This window comes from Colletotrichum gloeosporioides (assembly GCF_011800055.1).
Source record: "Colletotrichum gloeosporioides strain Lc1 chromosome Unknown consensus_38, whole genome shotgun sequence".
Taxonomy (NCBI): Eukaryota; Fungi; Ascomycota; class Sordariomycetes; order Glomerellales; family Glomerellaceae; genus Colletotrichum; species Colletotrichum gloeosporioides.
The window spans coordinates 104,127-120,175 of record NW_025544683.1 but is presented as its reverse complement, the minus strand read 5'-3'; the positions used below and the strand labels follow the sequence as shown (position 1 = coordinate 120,175).

Below are 16,049 nucleotides of genomic sequence, written 5' to 3'. Positions count from 1 at the left end.
AGAAGAAACTATCACAATCGTCTTTTCGAGATGCGAGACATGGCCGTTTTGAAAAGACCTTCATGGCGGCCGAAAGAAGACCAAGGCATATAACCATCCCAAAGGAGCGCAAAAGAATAAGACTGAAATTTTCATTGAGACATTCATACTGAGGTGCCACAAAAGTCCGAAGAAAGAGTCACCACGGGCATTTACCGCATGAGTTGTGACAAAGGGTCCAATGGGAGAGAATGAGAAAAGGGATAAACGGCCAATGCGGACAATGTGTTTGCCAGGGCAAGCTGATTGCCGCTTTCGGGATGATTTTTGAGCTTTGAGCTCTGAGCTTCTAAATTCGGTGCGTCTCTTTGTCCATGCCACTTACATTGAGCGCAACGGTTGAGCTTTATTGTCGCGGGTGGTGAGTGGTGTTTCGGGGCTGGATTCTGCGATGGATGGCGCGCAGCTTTGAGCTTGAGCTCTTGCGGTTTGATCTGCATTATTTTTGCGATGCAAGACATGAAGGTTTTTTAGACCTCTTAAGGCGGATACACTTACCGATCAGAAAGATCTTTGGAAGAAAGACTGCGGGCTTGCTGCATCTTTGCCAACTAGGCTTCAGAGACGTTGGCATTAGAGCCACAGCAGCAGAATTATGTCTGTCAACGACTCAGAGAGCGAGCGCGATACTCATGTCGAGGACCCCGATGAGTCTTCCGGCTTGCTTCAACGGGCAAGTCAAGAAGCTGCGGAAGCCAATGCCGCAGACCGAGCACAAGACGACGGCTACAGTTCAGCCAGCGATGACGACTCTCCACAACTGGATTACGATGCGGCCAAGGAGAACGAGCTCCAACTCATAGAGCAAGCCCGCATCGAGAGAGAAACCCAGGACATCGAGGCCAACTGGCGCCGACGCCTCCGGACATCAACTTCAACCCCATCTGATACGCCATCCCTCGTCATCGGTGCGCCCCTGGGTAAGAATCTCACGGCGATCGAAGCGGCATCACGTCTGGTCACTCAATGGGAAGCAATTTACAACCAAACCCTCTCGTCAGCCCCCGACGGCGCCCCCTCCGTCCTCGAATCCCTGACAGAAGCCCGCACCCAACTCGCCGCACTCCAGTCCAGCGTCACCGAGGACGTAGAAACGCCCCTCAACTCCCTCCAAGACCACAAACAGACCAGCATCGCATCTCGCATCCAGATCCTCGAAGCTGCCTTGGAAGAGTCTACCTTTCCCCCCGAACACGCAAACATATCCGCGGCAATCTCCCTCTACCGCACCTCCCGCATCCCCTACTCCTCCAACTGGGCTATCATCTACGCCGGCCACCTCGTCGACTTTGCCTCAACGTACACCTCCTTCACTGCCGACCGCGCCGAGCGCCTCGACCACTATGCGCGCATGCACGGTGAGGGCTGGCTCTGGTTCGAACCGCCCCTCGCCCGCGCCGCCGCACCCCTCTTCTCCGCCAGCCGCGGCACCTGGGTCCCCGAGACGGACACGACGTACGACATGGGCCACTACAGCGTGACCATGTCCTTCCGCCGCATGCGCAACCTCGTCTACCACCCAGGCCCTCCCTCCCGCAAGCGGCGCCGCGGCCAGTCTCAAGATGTGAGATGGCCCGTCGCCACGTCCCCTGTCGAGAAAGAGGAAAGCCCCCTCGACCCGGCCAACCCTCTCCCCAAGCGCAAGCCCAATCCGAACCCGCTCCCTCCATCGAACCTCCGAAGGTGCCGGCCCTCGCGACACCCGCACATGACGCCCGACCCCGCAGAGGCGACGCTGCACTTCCGCATGCTCCTCGACACCGGCGCCACGCTGCCGATGCTCCACAGCCGCGACGCCGCCGCCCTCGGCATCGAACGCAAGTCCTACGCCGCCGTCTCCTGCATCAGCGTCGAGACCGCCGGCCCGGACCTTCTCCGCACCTGGCTCTACGAGATGCAGGTCTCCGTCGCGGACACACTCACCTGCGAGCCGCTCGTCTCCGCCACATCCCCCGTCTGGCCTGCCGAAGAGAAAGCGCTCGGCGGCATCGTGCCCGTCATGGTGAAGCCCGCGAGCACGAGCAGCACCAAGTTCTCCGCGCCGCGGGGCCCGCAAGACGCATGCGCGGTGACCATGGACGGGGAGACGACGTGGCTGGAGAGCGCGACGGCCATCATCGATGAGGCCGAGGGCAGGGACTACGGCCGGCTGTCGGGCTTGTTGCCGGTGAAGTGCTGCTACGTGCAGGCGACGCCGAGCCTCAGGGCGCTGTGGCTGGGCGAGGACCGGCGCGACGTGCTGGGCGCGCACCGCATGCCGGGCCAGATGCGCTGGGCGCCGGGTTCGAACCGGATGTGCGATCCGGGACAGCCGAGGGGATTGTGGGAGGGTGTTTTTGGGCAGGAGGACGGCGGAAGGCCTGCGTTATTGAGGATGGCGCACGAGGGCGGCGAGGGGATGTTGCGCATGGTTGATGTGGAGGAGAAGGGGTGGAAGGGGAAGAGCGAGGTCATGGTCGTTGACGCGGACGGGGTTCGGACGAAGCATGTTATTGAGCCCAGGGGGTTGACGAGTCAGCGGGTGAAGCGGGTGAAGTTGTCTGACGAGGTGGAAGAGACATTGTAGATTTTGTGATTAACACTCGGTTATCACGGCCGCGTTTGGCAAAGTTTGATTTTTGATTATTCCCCCTGATTGTGTCGAAGTGCGAGAGTCTTGGGGGGATCGACGAGGCCGGAGAATAGCGAAATCGCCGACGGCGAAACGACACCAACCGCATGGCCCCACCCCCACTAAGCTCCGATCGGCCGGCCGCAGAAGTGGGTCCAATGGCCCGATCACTGGCCGTGCCCATCCCGTCTCATGCTGCGAATGCGAGGGAGGCATTGTTGGAGGCTTTAGATGAGTGAATATGTCATGTCGGTATAGGTGACAAGTTTGATGCCGTGCCGGCGACGCGGACCGCCAACCTGCTCGGTGAGACGGTGACTTGGACGGGAGTGGAAGTTGCCTCTTTGAGACGCCGACACGCCGTGTAAGCGGCACTTGAGATGGCCGATTTCACAAATCACGAGGCCTCTTGTTTCGAAAAAGATGCTATAAGATGCGCCGTTGCGACTTCCAGCAAGAGATTCTCTTTCAAGCCAAGTTGCTTTCCCCAACAGAGACAAATGCCAAGCAAGATCCTTTTCAAGCCCGCAATCAGACAAGCCCTTGCGATGGAGTCAATCAAAAAGGTACGCGGCATCTCTCGACCAACACAACATGTTACACATTTCTCATAACGTCATTTGCAGGTTACCATCATCGGCGCCGGCCCAGCAGGCCTAGCAACAGCCCTCCTCCTCCAACGAGACCACCAAATCAAATGCACAGTCTACGAAATCCGCCCGCAGCCAAGCACCCTAGGCGGCGCAATCGGCATCCCCTCCAACGGCCTCCGCTTGCTCGACCGCCTCGGCCTCTACGACCAGGTGGCAGCCAAGGGCGCCGAGACCGCCAGCACCTTCCTGCACTCCTCCAAAGGCGGCGTCCTCGGCAAGATGGACATGGTCTCGTGGAGCCAGGAGCGCACCGGCTTCAGCTACCTCCGCGTCCGCCGGACCGACATCATGGACGTCTTCCTCAAAGCCGCAGTCGCCGCAGGCATCCAGGTCCACTACAGCAAGTACTTGACCGGCATCCAGGAGCACGACCACCGCGTGACGGCCTCGTTCGACGACGGCACCTCGGACACAGCGGACTTCCTCATCGGCTGCGACGGCATCCACTCCAGCGTGCGCAAACTCTACGTCGACCCGGAGTGCACGCCCGAGTACACCGGCATCTCCAACGTCTTCTCCCTCCTCCCGACCGCCTCCCTCTCCCCGGCCGCGGCCTCCATGACGGACCTCAACGCCACGCTGACCGCAGACGGCCTCCTCGCCATCACGCCCACGACGCCCGCCCGCGACGTGCTGTACTGGTTTTTCTCGCGCGAGATGGCCCTCCCTTCCTTCGGCGACGTGCGCGACGGCTGGGAGACGCGCGGCAAGAAGGAGGTCGAGGGCTTCAAGGCGACGCTGCTCGGGCTGCTGGGCGACTCCGACGCCGAGTGGCCGCGGACGGTGCGCGACATCATCCGCAAGACGGAGGTGGTCAAGTTCTACCCGATCTACAAGGTGCCCACGGGCCGGCCGTGGTCGCGCGGGCGGTGCCTGATTATCGGGGACGCGGCGCACGCGATGCCGCCGCACGCGAGCCAGGGTGTGTCCATGGCGCTGGAGGACATTTTCCTGTTTTCCAACATGCTGGGCAGCTGTCCGGCTGCGTCGCTCGAGGACGGGCTGCGGCAGTTTGAGCAGAAGAGGAAGGTGCGGACGGAGCAGATGCTCAAGACGACGGAGAGCCGGGGCCAGATCCGCAAGAAGAAGGAGCCGTGGCGGTTGAGGCTGAACGAGATGGTTCTGTCGGGCGGTTTATGGGTGTATAACACGGCTGGGCTGAGCAAGTTGGGCATGGGGCAGAAAATGTTGACTTATGATGTTGGTGATGAGGTTTTTGAAGGGGAGGGTGTACAAGTTCCGATTCAGAGGGAGCTTCAAATTTGAGGTTTTCATAGTTGTACAGTCTTCTGCATATGCAATGCTTGAATCATAAGATAGGCCATAGTTAAATTGGTTGTTGTGTATTTTCAGTACTTCGGTACAATAATTGTAAGCTAGGTTGTTGTTAGACTCCATAGAGAAAGCGTCCCCTCTGCTACTAACCTTTCACCAAAACCAAGAGCCCGAACTACCAATTCTGTAGAATTCATTTTCCCTCAGTCTCTCAATATAGAAAGAAATCGTTGCCAGGAGGAAAGATGATGGCACTGAAAGACGTAGTGGCAGGCCTCAAGTGGATGCCAGCCCGGGCGCACGGTAGGAGCACCGGCAGCAACGCCGGGATTGTGTGGGGCGGCCACCGGAGGCGACGGGCTGAGAGGGGCAATGCACTGAAGGCGGCAGGGTCAAGGCCAAATTCTAAGCCGGCGGGACTAGCGTTGATTCGTTTGTTCTTTGTGTCATCTAATGCTCGAGTATGAAATTTGGTTAACAGATATCCGTTTTTGCCGCGTTAGCGTTCCAGCAGCCAAGTACAAGCATCAGCTCAGCGTGCCGCCCGCAAGGCCCCAATCGGCAGCCAGCGATCGGGGCGGAGAATTACAGTAAACTCCGGACAACCGCCCACCCGCAGCGGGCTGGTTACTAACCAACACTCAAGATCCATGAATCCAAACTCAACAATGCCTCTTATCCTGACGAGTCCCCATGAACGACCTACCCTCTTTTGTGTTTTAAAGTTTCAGTAACGTCTAGGGATCTTCAGTAGAGTCATCATTCGAGGAGGGGGCAAACGTGCCCTTCTTTATGGAAGACAGCGCTGAGGCGTAGGTTTGAAGACAGCTAGCTACTGCTGCTGCTCTCTCCGTGCTCGGACCTTTGTAAAGCCCTGTATATAAACGCCGGCCCGCCTTTCCTTTTTCATGATCGACAGGCAACTTTGTAAACGCCGCTCCTGCCCGCCGTTCGCAAGCAAAGCAAAGCAAAGCAACCCGATCCACTGCAAACCAAGATTGTAGCTCAGGAGGAAGAAGCTGATTTGATTCTCGAGAGAGCCAAAAACCCCTCTTCATTTGCGCATCACAATAGCAATGTCGTTGTCTTGGACAACGCCTACAAACGCCGTGCTGCCGCCGCCATCCATCTGCCGCCCTCACCGTCCCGAACCCCCTGCAAAATGGGGTGCGGCGTGTGCCCAGTGTGCGGTAGCCAAAGCAAAGTGCCTCCGCCCTGCTGGCTCGACGGATCCCAAGTGTGAGAGGTACGTCATGTTGTGCATCCTCTTTCGTTGCTTTTGTGTACATGGCTCAATATGTCGGTTCAAAGATGTCGAAGGCTGGGTAAGGATTGCACTGAGAAGATACGCGGGCCCCGCAAGAGGAGAGAGAATAAGCCATCGTGAGTACGCCCTCTTGTCTTCTTCATCTGCCTCTCTCATTATTTTTGTTGTCCTCTTGAGTTGCATCAAGATATATTCATGATCCGATGGCTCGGCTAACATCGGTCACAAGAAAAACGGCACAACTGGAAGAACGTCTGAACAGCCTCATCAGAGCATTGCAGGGGTCCAACGACATCACCGCAACGACCAACAGGCTGTCCATCGATGAAGTAAGTAATGTAAATCATTTTTAACAATCAACTACATCATCCAACTAACACCAAACAGACATCGCCAGCATCACAAGCCACCACCTCGGGGAGATCCCCAGAAACGTACGCAAGCACCCCATCCAGGAGCACCTACATCACCATCCCCCCGTCCTACAACTCCTTCGGGCCCTCAACATGCATCTGCCGTCCACCGCCCGGCCAGGTCCCGGGCCCGCTCGACTCGGATGCGACCCTCCTCTCCATCTACCAAGACTCCCTCACCCCAGCGTACCCCTTCGTCGTGATCCCCCACGGCACCTCTGCCGGCGACCTGGCCGCGACCCGGCCCTTCACCATGTCCTGCATCCGCATGGTCGCCTCCTTCCGCAGCCTGCGCTCCATGCAGGGCCAGATGTACCGCCTCAAGGCCCACGTCGCCGACGCCATGATCCTCCGCTCCGAGCGCTCGCTCGACCTCCTCGCCGGGCTCGTCATCATGCTCGGCTGGCACCACCACCACTGCTTCGTCCACGCCCAGATGCAGAACCTCGTCGCCCTCGCCGTCACGCAGGCCGCTGAGCTGGGGCTCATGCGCAGTCCGGGGTACCAGGAGCGCACGAAGCTGCTGGTCGAGAACCTCGGGGAGGTGAGGGAGAGGACGAGCGAGCAGAAGAGGTTGCTGCTTGCGGTGTGGTACTTGAGCTCCACGTAAGTCGACGGCCCCCGCGTCTACTGTTCGTTTTCTCATGTGTTGCTGACCTGTCTGCAGGGTGTCCGTCGGAATGGGGCAGATTGAGGCTATGAAGTTCACACCATACATGCGGCGATGTCTTCGCGAGCTCGAGATGACACAGGAATACGACTCGGATACGTATCTAGCCTACCTCATCAGGATACAGATCCTCTCCAGCAAGATAATAAGCCTATCCCAACGCAACGATGAAGACGAAGAGGAACCGGAAATAGTACCCAGAGCCCCCTTTGCAGCATACGCCTCCGCCTTTGACGCAGAGCTCAACAACCTCATCAAAAGCATGCCGCTAAGGTTACAAGAAGATAGTACGTTCCATCCTGCAGCCCCTTTAAGTGTCCCTTTCTCAACTCCTCTAACGAGACAAACAGAACTCATGCGTCTAACCATAAACACCGTCCGCCTGCGCATCCACGAGCCCCCGAAACTCGACGCCGCCCTCCTCTCGTCCCTCTCCAAATCCTCCATCGCCGCCGGCACGCCCTCCCCGCTCGACTCCTTCTACCAATCCAACGCCGCCCTCCGCGCCTGGTTCGACGAGTGGCTCAGCCAGCCCATCCCCTCCTACCCCTACATCACCCTCCCCGTCTCCCTCAACGTCATCCACGTCATTACCATCCTCGGCCGCTGGGCCAAGCTCCTCCTCATCGGCGACCTGCGCCGTCCGCGCGCCACTGCGTCCGCCCCGGCCCCGGACCCGCCCCAGGACCCGTCGGGCAACTACAACAACCCCTCGCCGCTTGACTCCGCCACCACGCCGGGCACCACGAGCTCGACGCTGACGGGCACCTCCTCGCTGTCCTCGGCGGCCTCTACGGAGAGCCAGCTGGCGCAGGCCATTGCCACGCTCAAAATCCAGCTCGCCACGCAGCCAGCGCTCAGCCTCGACGTGCCCGGCATCCTCGGCCAGATGGGCAGTGCCATGGAGCAGGCGAGCGCGTCGCTCGCGGTGCACAGCGAGGATCCGCCGGGGGTAGGGCACAACATCTGGTCCCTCACCGCCACGAAGCTCCGCATCGCGCAGTTGAAGATTGAGCAGTGGGCAGCGATGGTGGCCGAGGAGGAGGAAGAGGAGGACGAGTCAGGTGGAGAAGAGGAGGAAGAAGAGGGGGTATATGAAGGTGTTGCGGCGGAAGTGGGCCAGGATGATATGCAAGGCGTCATTGACGGTGCGGCTGTTGAGAAGACTGCTGTGCCGTTTGTGGGGTCTGAGAGGGACCTGGGTATCTTTGAAGACAGCTGGGGCGGCGGGAATCCCATGGCGGGCGCTTTTGACAATCTGGGCCCCTTTTCTTGGATGGATGGCGTGGGGGACTGGGGGGCCGCCATGATGGGCTCGGCGCATCAGAACGGGTAGAGGTGGTTGTTTCAATGTTGCCATGCTGTAAGATTATGTGATGTTTGATGTACACCATAGGAGTTGTCCTTAACGGACGGGCATGCTAGGTTTTGCATTGTTCATGATTGGCTTTTCCATACATAGCTAGATTTCTCTCGCTCTATAACCCAGATGTAGCCGTATCCGCATAACCGTTTGACCAGGAACCCGCTGTTACGAGAGAAGAATGGAATGCTTCGTAAGAGAGCAAATACGCTTAATTTCATCAGCATTGAAGTTCCAAGTCCCGTCGTCATAATGGCTCCCATGCGCCAAGAGACCACGAATCGTTCGCCTGGAGAGCGTTGTCTGCAATAATTCAGACGGCCGTGGTCTCCTCATCTAGAGTTAGCAAGGAGAGAGGTGATAACTCATTGCTTACTTGTCGAAGTCGGCAAACGAGTTTACTGTTGCGATGTAAAATTGTCCGATTACCCGTTTCCGTATGTCTACCTCAAACCCGAAGCGTAATTTTGCAAGATCGTTCGTTTGGGGACATGAAGTTGAACGTTTGCGCGATAGAACATACCAGTGAAAGCATTTCATCATAGTCTGCGTACCACTATCACCACCTAAATATGTACTTCAAAGAAGCTGCCTCTATCTACTGATGAAGAGGCCAAATTATTTGTGTCCACAGTTTGTCGTGTAACAGAGGAAGCTCATCTCTAGGTCTATTGCCTACCTAACCCCTATCAGTTTCTTTCATGCGGCCCATTTCTCATCATCATTCCACTTCACCGCCTTAACAATGGCATAATGATCTGAGGCAGGATAAACAGCAGACAGTGAACAAAGGGAGCGAATGTGGTATGGTCAACAGCTCCCTTGCTGTCCCCATCTCAGTCTGGTGAGCTTGGCTCCTGAGAATTGCGCTGAGAAACGACAGCGACATCTGTTGAAGCAGGCTTATTTCAACCAGTGCATTTGTGCGCGCAGATAGGACTCTACATCAAAAAAAGCTTCCTTTGTTTTAAATACAGTCGCAGCAAGGTATTATGTCTATGTGTGACGATGTTTGAAAGGGTTCTACATTTGCAGTGCCTCTACCTCAATGGCATAAATACAAGGTCATGTACCAGGAACCATCCGCATTTCAGACAATAAGGCTCTTAGGACCAGCTTAGATTGATGCGTCACAGAACTAAAACTAGAAAAAGTTCACTGGAAGGTTTCTATGCTGCTCACTTTTGTGCAATTCCTCAACAACACCATCTCATCGCCTGCATTATTTCAGCGCGAATAAGATGAGGACGACAAGCGCTCCAGCCAGTGCTTAGATATGAGGAGATGTGGTGATTCGAGATAGAGTCTTGTTTAGGGTTTCCTTTCAAGAACTCACACAGTTGCAGAAACATCGACATTGACTGGCCTGGCCATTGTCTTTTGCTTCAACAGGAATGGAGACCGCTTTGCACTTATTTGTGGAATACCTCTTTTGTGGTACGGGCTAAATATTCATTCTAATAGAAACAGATTCGTCCGTATGTTTTCAACAATCAATAGATTGGGGAGCAACATGATATGAGTACGAGTCTCCAAAGCCCATCTTGAGCCAGCCTCAAGAGTGTATTTCTCTCTCCAGCGGTTACAGGTGCGGGTTTGAGAAGCCTGACGGCAAGACCACAATGAGCCTCTGCTCCCAGCCAGGTTCAGACCTAGACTTTTATCCAAACTTGGCGCAGAGCCGTCTCTGCAAAGGGTGCGTGAGGATTTTCTTGCTTTGACGAAGGGAGTACTTACGCCTCCATTCAAGGAAACACTTCCACAGATCACCTGCTTCTCGACCACCACCCAAACAATGCCTCCCGGATAGTGATCTACGCACAGTTGAAAGTAGATATTCCAGATAGGAGCTGGGTGGTGCGTTCCGAACGGGGAACCAATGTCCAGAATGCTGGGCCGGAAAGCTTCTACTGTCAGTGAGACCCTATCGTTGGTCATCTCTGCTACCTCTCATCCTCGTATTCTTTTCTCACTAACATACTCTATGATAGAAACTGCGCGATCTTAGCTTGAGAGAGCCTGCCGAACTCCGACGAGGGACAGTTCCCGCGACATCGCTTCAAGATCCAGACACCAAAGATTTCTGAGCTATCAATGCGTGTCAAGTTGTCTCGGGTGACAAGCTTTGACATCCAAAGCGGCAACAATAGCTAAAGTCTCTCTACGTTAATCCAGCTAGTGTCAGTGAAAGCTTGGACTGAAAGCCAAAGCTATACCTGACAGGCAGGGCGCTCAGTCTGTATACAAACCTATCTTTTCAATTTTTTCGAAAAAGCAGACGAGCCAGCGAATAGGTGCTTGGCGAATCGACAAGAAATGAAGGCAATTGACTTGAGGCGTCTGACTAACTTCTACCAGTGCTGTGGTCAGTATGTTGACAGCCGCGCCCACAGGATGCCAGCGTTTACCGATTTCATGAGAGTATCCTTCATGAATATATTACATACACTAACGGCGGTGTTCTAAGACGGTAATTTTATTTCTGATTTGGAACAGTAGGTGAAGCATCCATATGAGAGATGATGAATGCTATTGATCGACCGACACTGGCAACCGTACAATCTCCCATGCCGTGGGAATGAATATATCGACATTCCGCGATGTTGATCATATAGAAAGCTGTGGGGTAAGCGTGTGTTGAATCGCCTAATGTTCGGACTGTGTGGGATGTTCCAAAGACAATGCTTGCGATCTTGATTTCAAGTTCCTCTTACGGGTGTGAGACAACATGTAGAAAGAATTTGTTCTAACATAGTCTCAAACACTGCCCATCTTGAGCCCCCGTCACAAGAAGCAACGAATTTGACATGCATCAGTTAACGAGATGGTATGAAGAACCCATGGCATACATCCCTCAAGTATTACTAGGATATAACGTTTAAAAAATGTCCTTCCTTCTATAAAAAACTTGGAAACTTGCCGGTAAACTTACCTTCCTAAGCCCAAATCGTCCAGGTTTCTTTCGTACTTTTGCTACAGTACCTTTTCAGGGACTTTCCGCTACTTCTACATCATATAGAAGGGTTGGTAGAGTTTGGCTGCTCCCTGGGGGGCCCAGCCGCTTTGTTGTAACCCATGTGATGCCATCCCTCGTGTTCTTGGGGTCATTCCTCTCCAAGACCCAGAGCAAGACGAAGCAAGGTTAGATGCTAAACACCGGCCCACGCCCTCTTTATCTCAAGGAGTTCAAGGTCTTGGACCTTGACAGACCGTCACAATCCCGTGGTTCTCACTAACAATCTTGCGATTCGGAAAGCCTCCTAGCAAACAACGTCAGAGAGAATGGGGTATATACCTTTAAAAGACAATAATGACAAATGTTTTCCACCTCTTCGTCACCATTTAAGAATAAAAAATGAAACCAAAACGATAGTTTCCACCATGCCCTTTAAGTTACACGACCAAAAGGCCGTCCGTCTCTCACCCTGATGAACCCCTGTGTTCATCGTCAGCCTCACCACCACAACAACATCTCACGTACCGAGCTCAGTCTTACCAGTGGTAAACGATAATGCCCACGTCCATGCGACCATATACTTAAAAAAAATTAAAAAAATCAATGAATCCTGTACATCTAATCGTCCAATGATTTCAGGTTAGGTGGACGTGGAGATGCCCCGAGTCTTTGAGTACGACATACTCTTCTACGCCCACTTCGCCTAAACACAGAGACAGGCCGACTAAGGAGTCACAGAAAAAAAGAGCCCACCATTCCATTTCCCCCTGCCTGTCCCGTCGTTATTGAAGTATGAGCAGAGAATAGATAAACATCAAATACATGCCGTTCTTCTGTTCATGGGACAAGCCTAGGGACACTGTTTTTGGCTTCATTATCCCATGAACGAGACGAATCCAAGTTCAAGTCTTCAATTCTCGAAGCCCAAAATCTTTCTACAACGCCTATTGCTCTCCCAGCATCCTCTTCTCCAGTGTGGACTTCTCTAAATATATTTTAAGCCACACCAGAACACAGAACGCCCCCCTTAAACGACGTTCTCTCAAAAGGTGAATATACAACCAAAGCATAGCATATCAGCCCTCAGGGGAGAGGCCCAGAAATCATATTTCTTGATAAATGCCTGTTTCGGGGGGTTCCTCCGAGATTTGCAAAAGCAAATGAAAGAACTTTTTCAACCTTTTGAAGTTTCAAGCAATCGATTCGCCCATGAGTAGTAGGCCTGTCCCGGAGCACATTGCCAGTCTCGCCTGACCAGCACCCAACACAGCCCACATACTCTGCCAGCGGCGAAGACAACAAGGGACAACACAGTCAACGTTCACTGCAGTCCCAGAGACAGACTCCTGATGCCGTGTTGTCTTCGCCACGCCCGCGCGGTAGAGAATCTCTACGCCGGGCTTCGACGCAGACGTCGAAGCGAGGGCAATGATCAATGATTCCAAACTAGGTCGCTGAGCATCTGGGGTAATATAATGACACACGTAGGAGCAGAGACCCCTCGTACGACCGCCTTTCATGGACCATTAGATGAGTTCAACCCCAACAAGCAAAAGCATTGCGTATCTAGCTGCGTGTTGTGGACGTTGGTCGTCCCATCCGCGCACCCTGAAGGGGCAGCAAAGATGAAAAAAGAGAAGAACTTGATACCAACCTCCAACAAACTCCTCTTTGCGCCGTTCCCGCCCTCAGGGTATACTCCGCTTGAATCAACATACGGCGACCGACACAAGGTCGCCTTCATCGTACCTTTGGGGCCTCTGGCTGCGTCCCAGCCGCCACGTTGGACATTCCCCCTGGGGCAATGAACACCCGATGAGTTAGCAGTTGAACAATCTGCGTGGTTGGAAATTGGGATGCTTTTTTGCCTCGTTCCGAGTTTCCGCGGCTCTTATAAGAGATCAACCCACAACATTCATCAGCTTAGATTTACTACACTAACGACCAACGATTCCCAAGACTCTTGGTCTAAGGTAAAGACCTCTAGTGCCGCTCAAGACCCTCACCTCCTCCGCCAGGGGGTAGCCGGAGCCTTCACCTGAACCTCTGCAAAGCTCATGCTCATCCGCGGAAGAAAATTTAATGGCCTCCGACCTTGATGCTTTCAGCCTTATGTATACGGGAGTCTAAACCAGCGAGGACATGATGGCCAAGAACATTGCGACGATGCCGTCACGAAAGCAGACAGAATTGACAGTTTAACAGACTTAAATCCGGAATCCTCGTTATTCAACCAAAGAGCCTCGAATTCCCCGCCAGATAAACTATGCAAAACTCAACTCCCATCCATTCACCAGCCTCATCGCCACCACATCTACCGAAACCCCCACCGCATCAAGATCCAATTCCCCCAAAATCTCGATCCCAAAAGCCCATCATCCCCCAATCGCCTTCCACCACCAAATCCCAGCTTCCAACATGCGCTGTCCAAACCCTCACCAGGACACCCCCTTAAACCCACACGGCGCAATCCCATCCACGCTCCCTCAAGGAAGACCCCTTCGTCCACAATCAAGGTTGGGGCTATAGCATGAAGCCGCATCTCATAAGATCAGACGAACCATCGCCTCTGATCCCGCGCTTCCCATCTCGGGACGCGTCGTCCAAACATCGAACATCCCAGCACCCTCCACGGCCTCTCCCATTCACCCAACTCGCTTTGACCCCCCATCAAACCAAACCCACCGCCCCCGTCATCCATATCCCTCTTCCTGGCTTCACCGCATAAGCAAGCCAAATGTCCACCTCACCACAAGTGACTCACCGACAAACACACACACATATACCCAACCACCTCCAAACCCACAAAGGGAGCACCAACACACTTCACCTCCCCTCACCGGCCAAAATCCAGCCGCAAAGGGGCCCCCTACATGAACCGCAACCCCTCGCCACGGCCAACGCATCCGCATAACCTTCAATGCATGCCGGGTACACTCCTCCCGCGTCCCCCGTCCATCATCTCCGCCCTCGAGCCCCACGTCCATGCGAACCCATCGTGGGCTCCAACGCACTTCACCCAGCACACCTCACTTCACTTCACCTCTCCTCGCCCAAACCCCGAAACCCATCCCTTTCTGAGCAAAACCCATCCACCTACCAAAAGGAACAATCACCAACCACCAGCCGCATAAACCAGCACTCTCCCCATCCCTCCCCCAGCCCAGCCCCACCAACACCACATCCCAGTCATCCAATCCCCCCTAATCCCAATCCCGTCTAACCTCCCTCCCCCACCCTTGCAAACCCACGGTACCTACCCCACCATCATCCCATCTCATCCCAGCTTTCCCTCCCTCTCACAAGCTCAGACGAAAAACCGCCGTATCAAGGATGTATCCCTCACCCGTCCACAACCCCATCTGCCAAAATCCAAGGACGAAAGATGAAAATACATTCAGAACAAAATCTACAGCTCGAATGGACCGCGCGTGACATGATACACAGAAGAAGACAATCCGTCATATTCCCCATTCGGTCCCATCTGCTGCACCCATCCGTCCCCCCCGGCCCGCGGCAATGCAACCACAGCCTATGATTAGACACCACGCCCAGGACCAGGACCCCATGCTCGCGTAACCCACGACCATCATTTCCCATGTGGACTTTTGGGCCACCAAGACGATCACTTCCCTTGTGCGCGCGACACCGACACCGCCAGAAGCCAATGGCCCGCAGACGAAAAGTCATCACGTAAATCACGGTGAGGCAAGGAATCACGGCGGAGAAAAGACAGGTTTGAGTCGGTGCAGAGAATTTTTACTCTTTTTTTGTGCCTTTGTACAACTACCTTACACAGGGAGGGAGTGCAAATGCGGGTATACGAAAGTCTCGAGGGCTCTCACCCCGGCTGGTCCCAGGACGACGTGATTACTGTCGTCCCAAACCGTCCCCAATTCATCCAGAAATTCTTCCTCCTGCGATGAGATGGAGAAACTGTCCCAGCCTCTCTCCAGAAAAACAAGTGAACCCAATCCGCCCCCGAAAACTCGTGTCCATTGTCGGCCCAATTAGGGGATATCTGGCCTCCAACGGAGTAAAGAGCGCGAGGCAGACCGATCCAACATCTCGGAAATGGTGTTCCCCCAGTCGCGAAAAGTACCGGCCAAGAGGTTCGTGTGTGTATCGTCCCATCTTTGAACCGGGCCCCAAGACGCCTTTCTCTTCCATGCGGTTGAAAAAGTCGCCCAAGGCCTCGCGTTCCGTCGAAAATAAAAACCACCTCACTTTTTTTGCTCCCGTCGAGAAGTTTCTTTCGGTCGAGTCTCTTCCCGAGACCTCTGCAATCTGACCTTCGTTTTTGACCATCCTTTCGCATCATTGAAGGTCGGGTGTCGAATCTCTCGTCTCCCAAGACTACCTCCAACTGCAAACGGAGACTGCTGCTTCCCAATCCTTCACCCTTCCTGGGGTGACCTTCTCGCGAACGTAAAACTCTTCGGGTGTTGTGTAATAAAAATCCGCTGAATGCTGGAAAAAAAAAACTTCTTCGGGGGTTGGGTATGATCCGTATTCCTTTTTTTGGGACACTTCTGCTGAGTGAAAAATGGACTTTGTTGCAAAAAAGAAAAAAAAATCAAATCGCTCGATGCCATGACGTGCTGATGAAAGAAAAAAAACCATTCTGAATGCCGCATGCAAACAATCTTTTTTTCCTTTTTCACTTCCTGGACACGCTTAAATGCCCTGCCACGGGTGTAATGAGGGGAAAGCTTCGATTGCCCGTATCGTAGCGTTGGACGCTGGTGGGTATCCGCTTGGGACTGGTGCATGCACAAGTCCCGATCAAACTCGAAATCGGT

The 16,049-nt window shown here is 54.2% G+C and overlaps 3 protein-coding genes across 3 annotated transcripts; all 3 read left to right on the top strand.

Annotated features, from left to right (window-relative positions):
• Positions 1-634: 634 nt before the first annotated feature.
• GCG54_00013556 (uncharacterized protein) lies at positions 635-2,605 on the top strand (the record flags this gene model as incomplete). The annotated part of the gene is made up of 1 exon (XM_045413408.1): positions 635-2,605. One exon carries the CDS (start codon positions 635-637, stop codon positions 2,603-2,605), a length of 1,971 nt encoding a protein of 656 aa, XP_045265042.1.
• A 593-nt stretch (positions 2,606-3,198) lies between these two features.
• GCG54_00013555 (FAD-dependent monooxygenase bik2) lies at positions 3,199-4,569 on the top strand (the record flags this gene model as incomplete). The annotated part of the gene is made up of 2 exons (XM_045413407.1): positions 3,199-3,216; positions 3,277-4,569. 2 exons carry the CDS (start codon positions 3,199-3,201, stop codon positions 4,567-4,569), a joined length of 1,311 nt encoding a protein of 436 aa, XP_045265041.1.
• A 1,306-nt stretch (positions 4,570-5,875) lies between these two features.
• On the top strand, positions 5,876-8,264 carry GCG54_00013554 (uncharacterized protein; the record flags this gene model as incomplete). The annotated part of the gene is made up of 5 exons (XM_045413406.1): positions 5,876-5,961; positions 6,075-6,174; positions 6,233-6,864; positions 6,926-7,215; positions 7,279-8,264. 5 exons carry the CDS (start codon positions 5,876-5,878, stop codon positions 8,262-8,264), a joined length of 2,094 nt encoding a protein of 697 aa, XP_045265040.1.
• Positions 8,265-16,049: the final 7,785 nt, after the last annotated feature.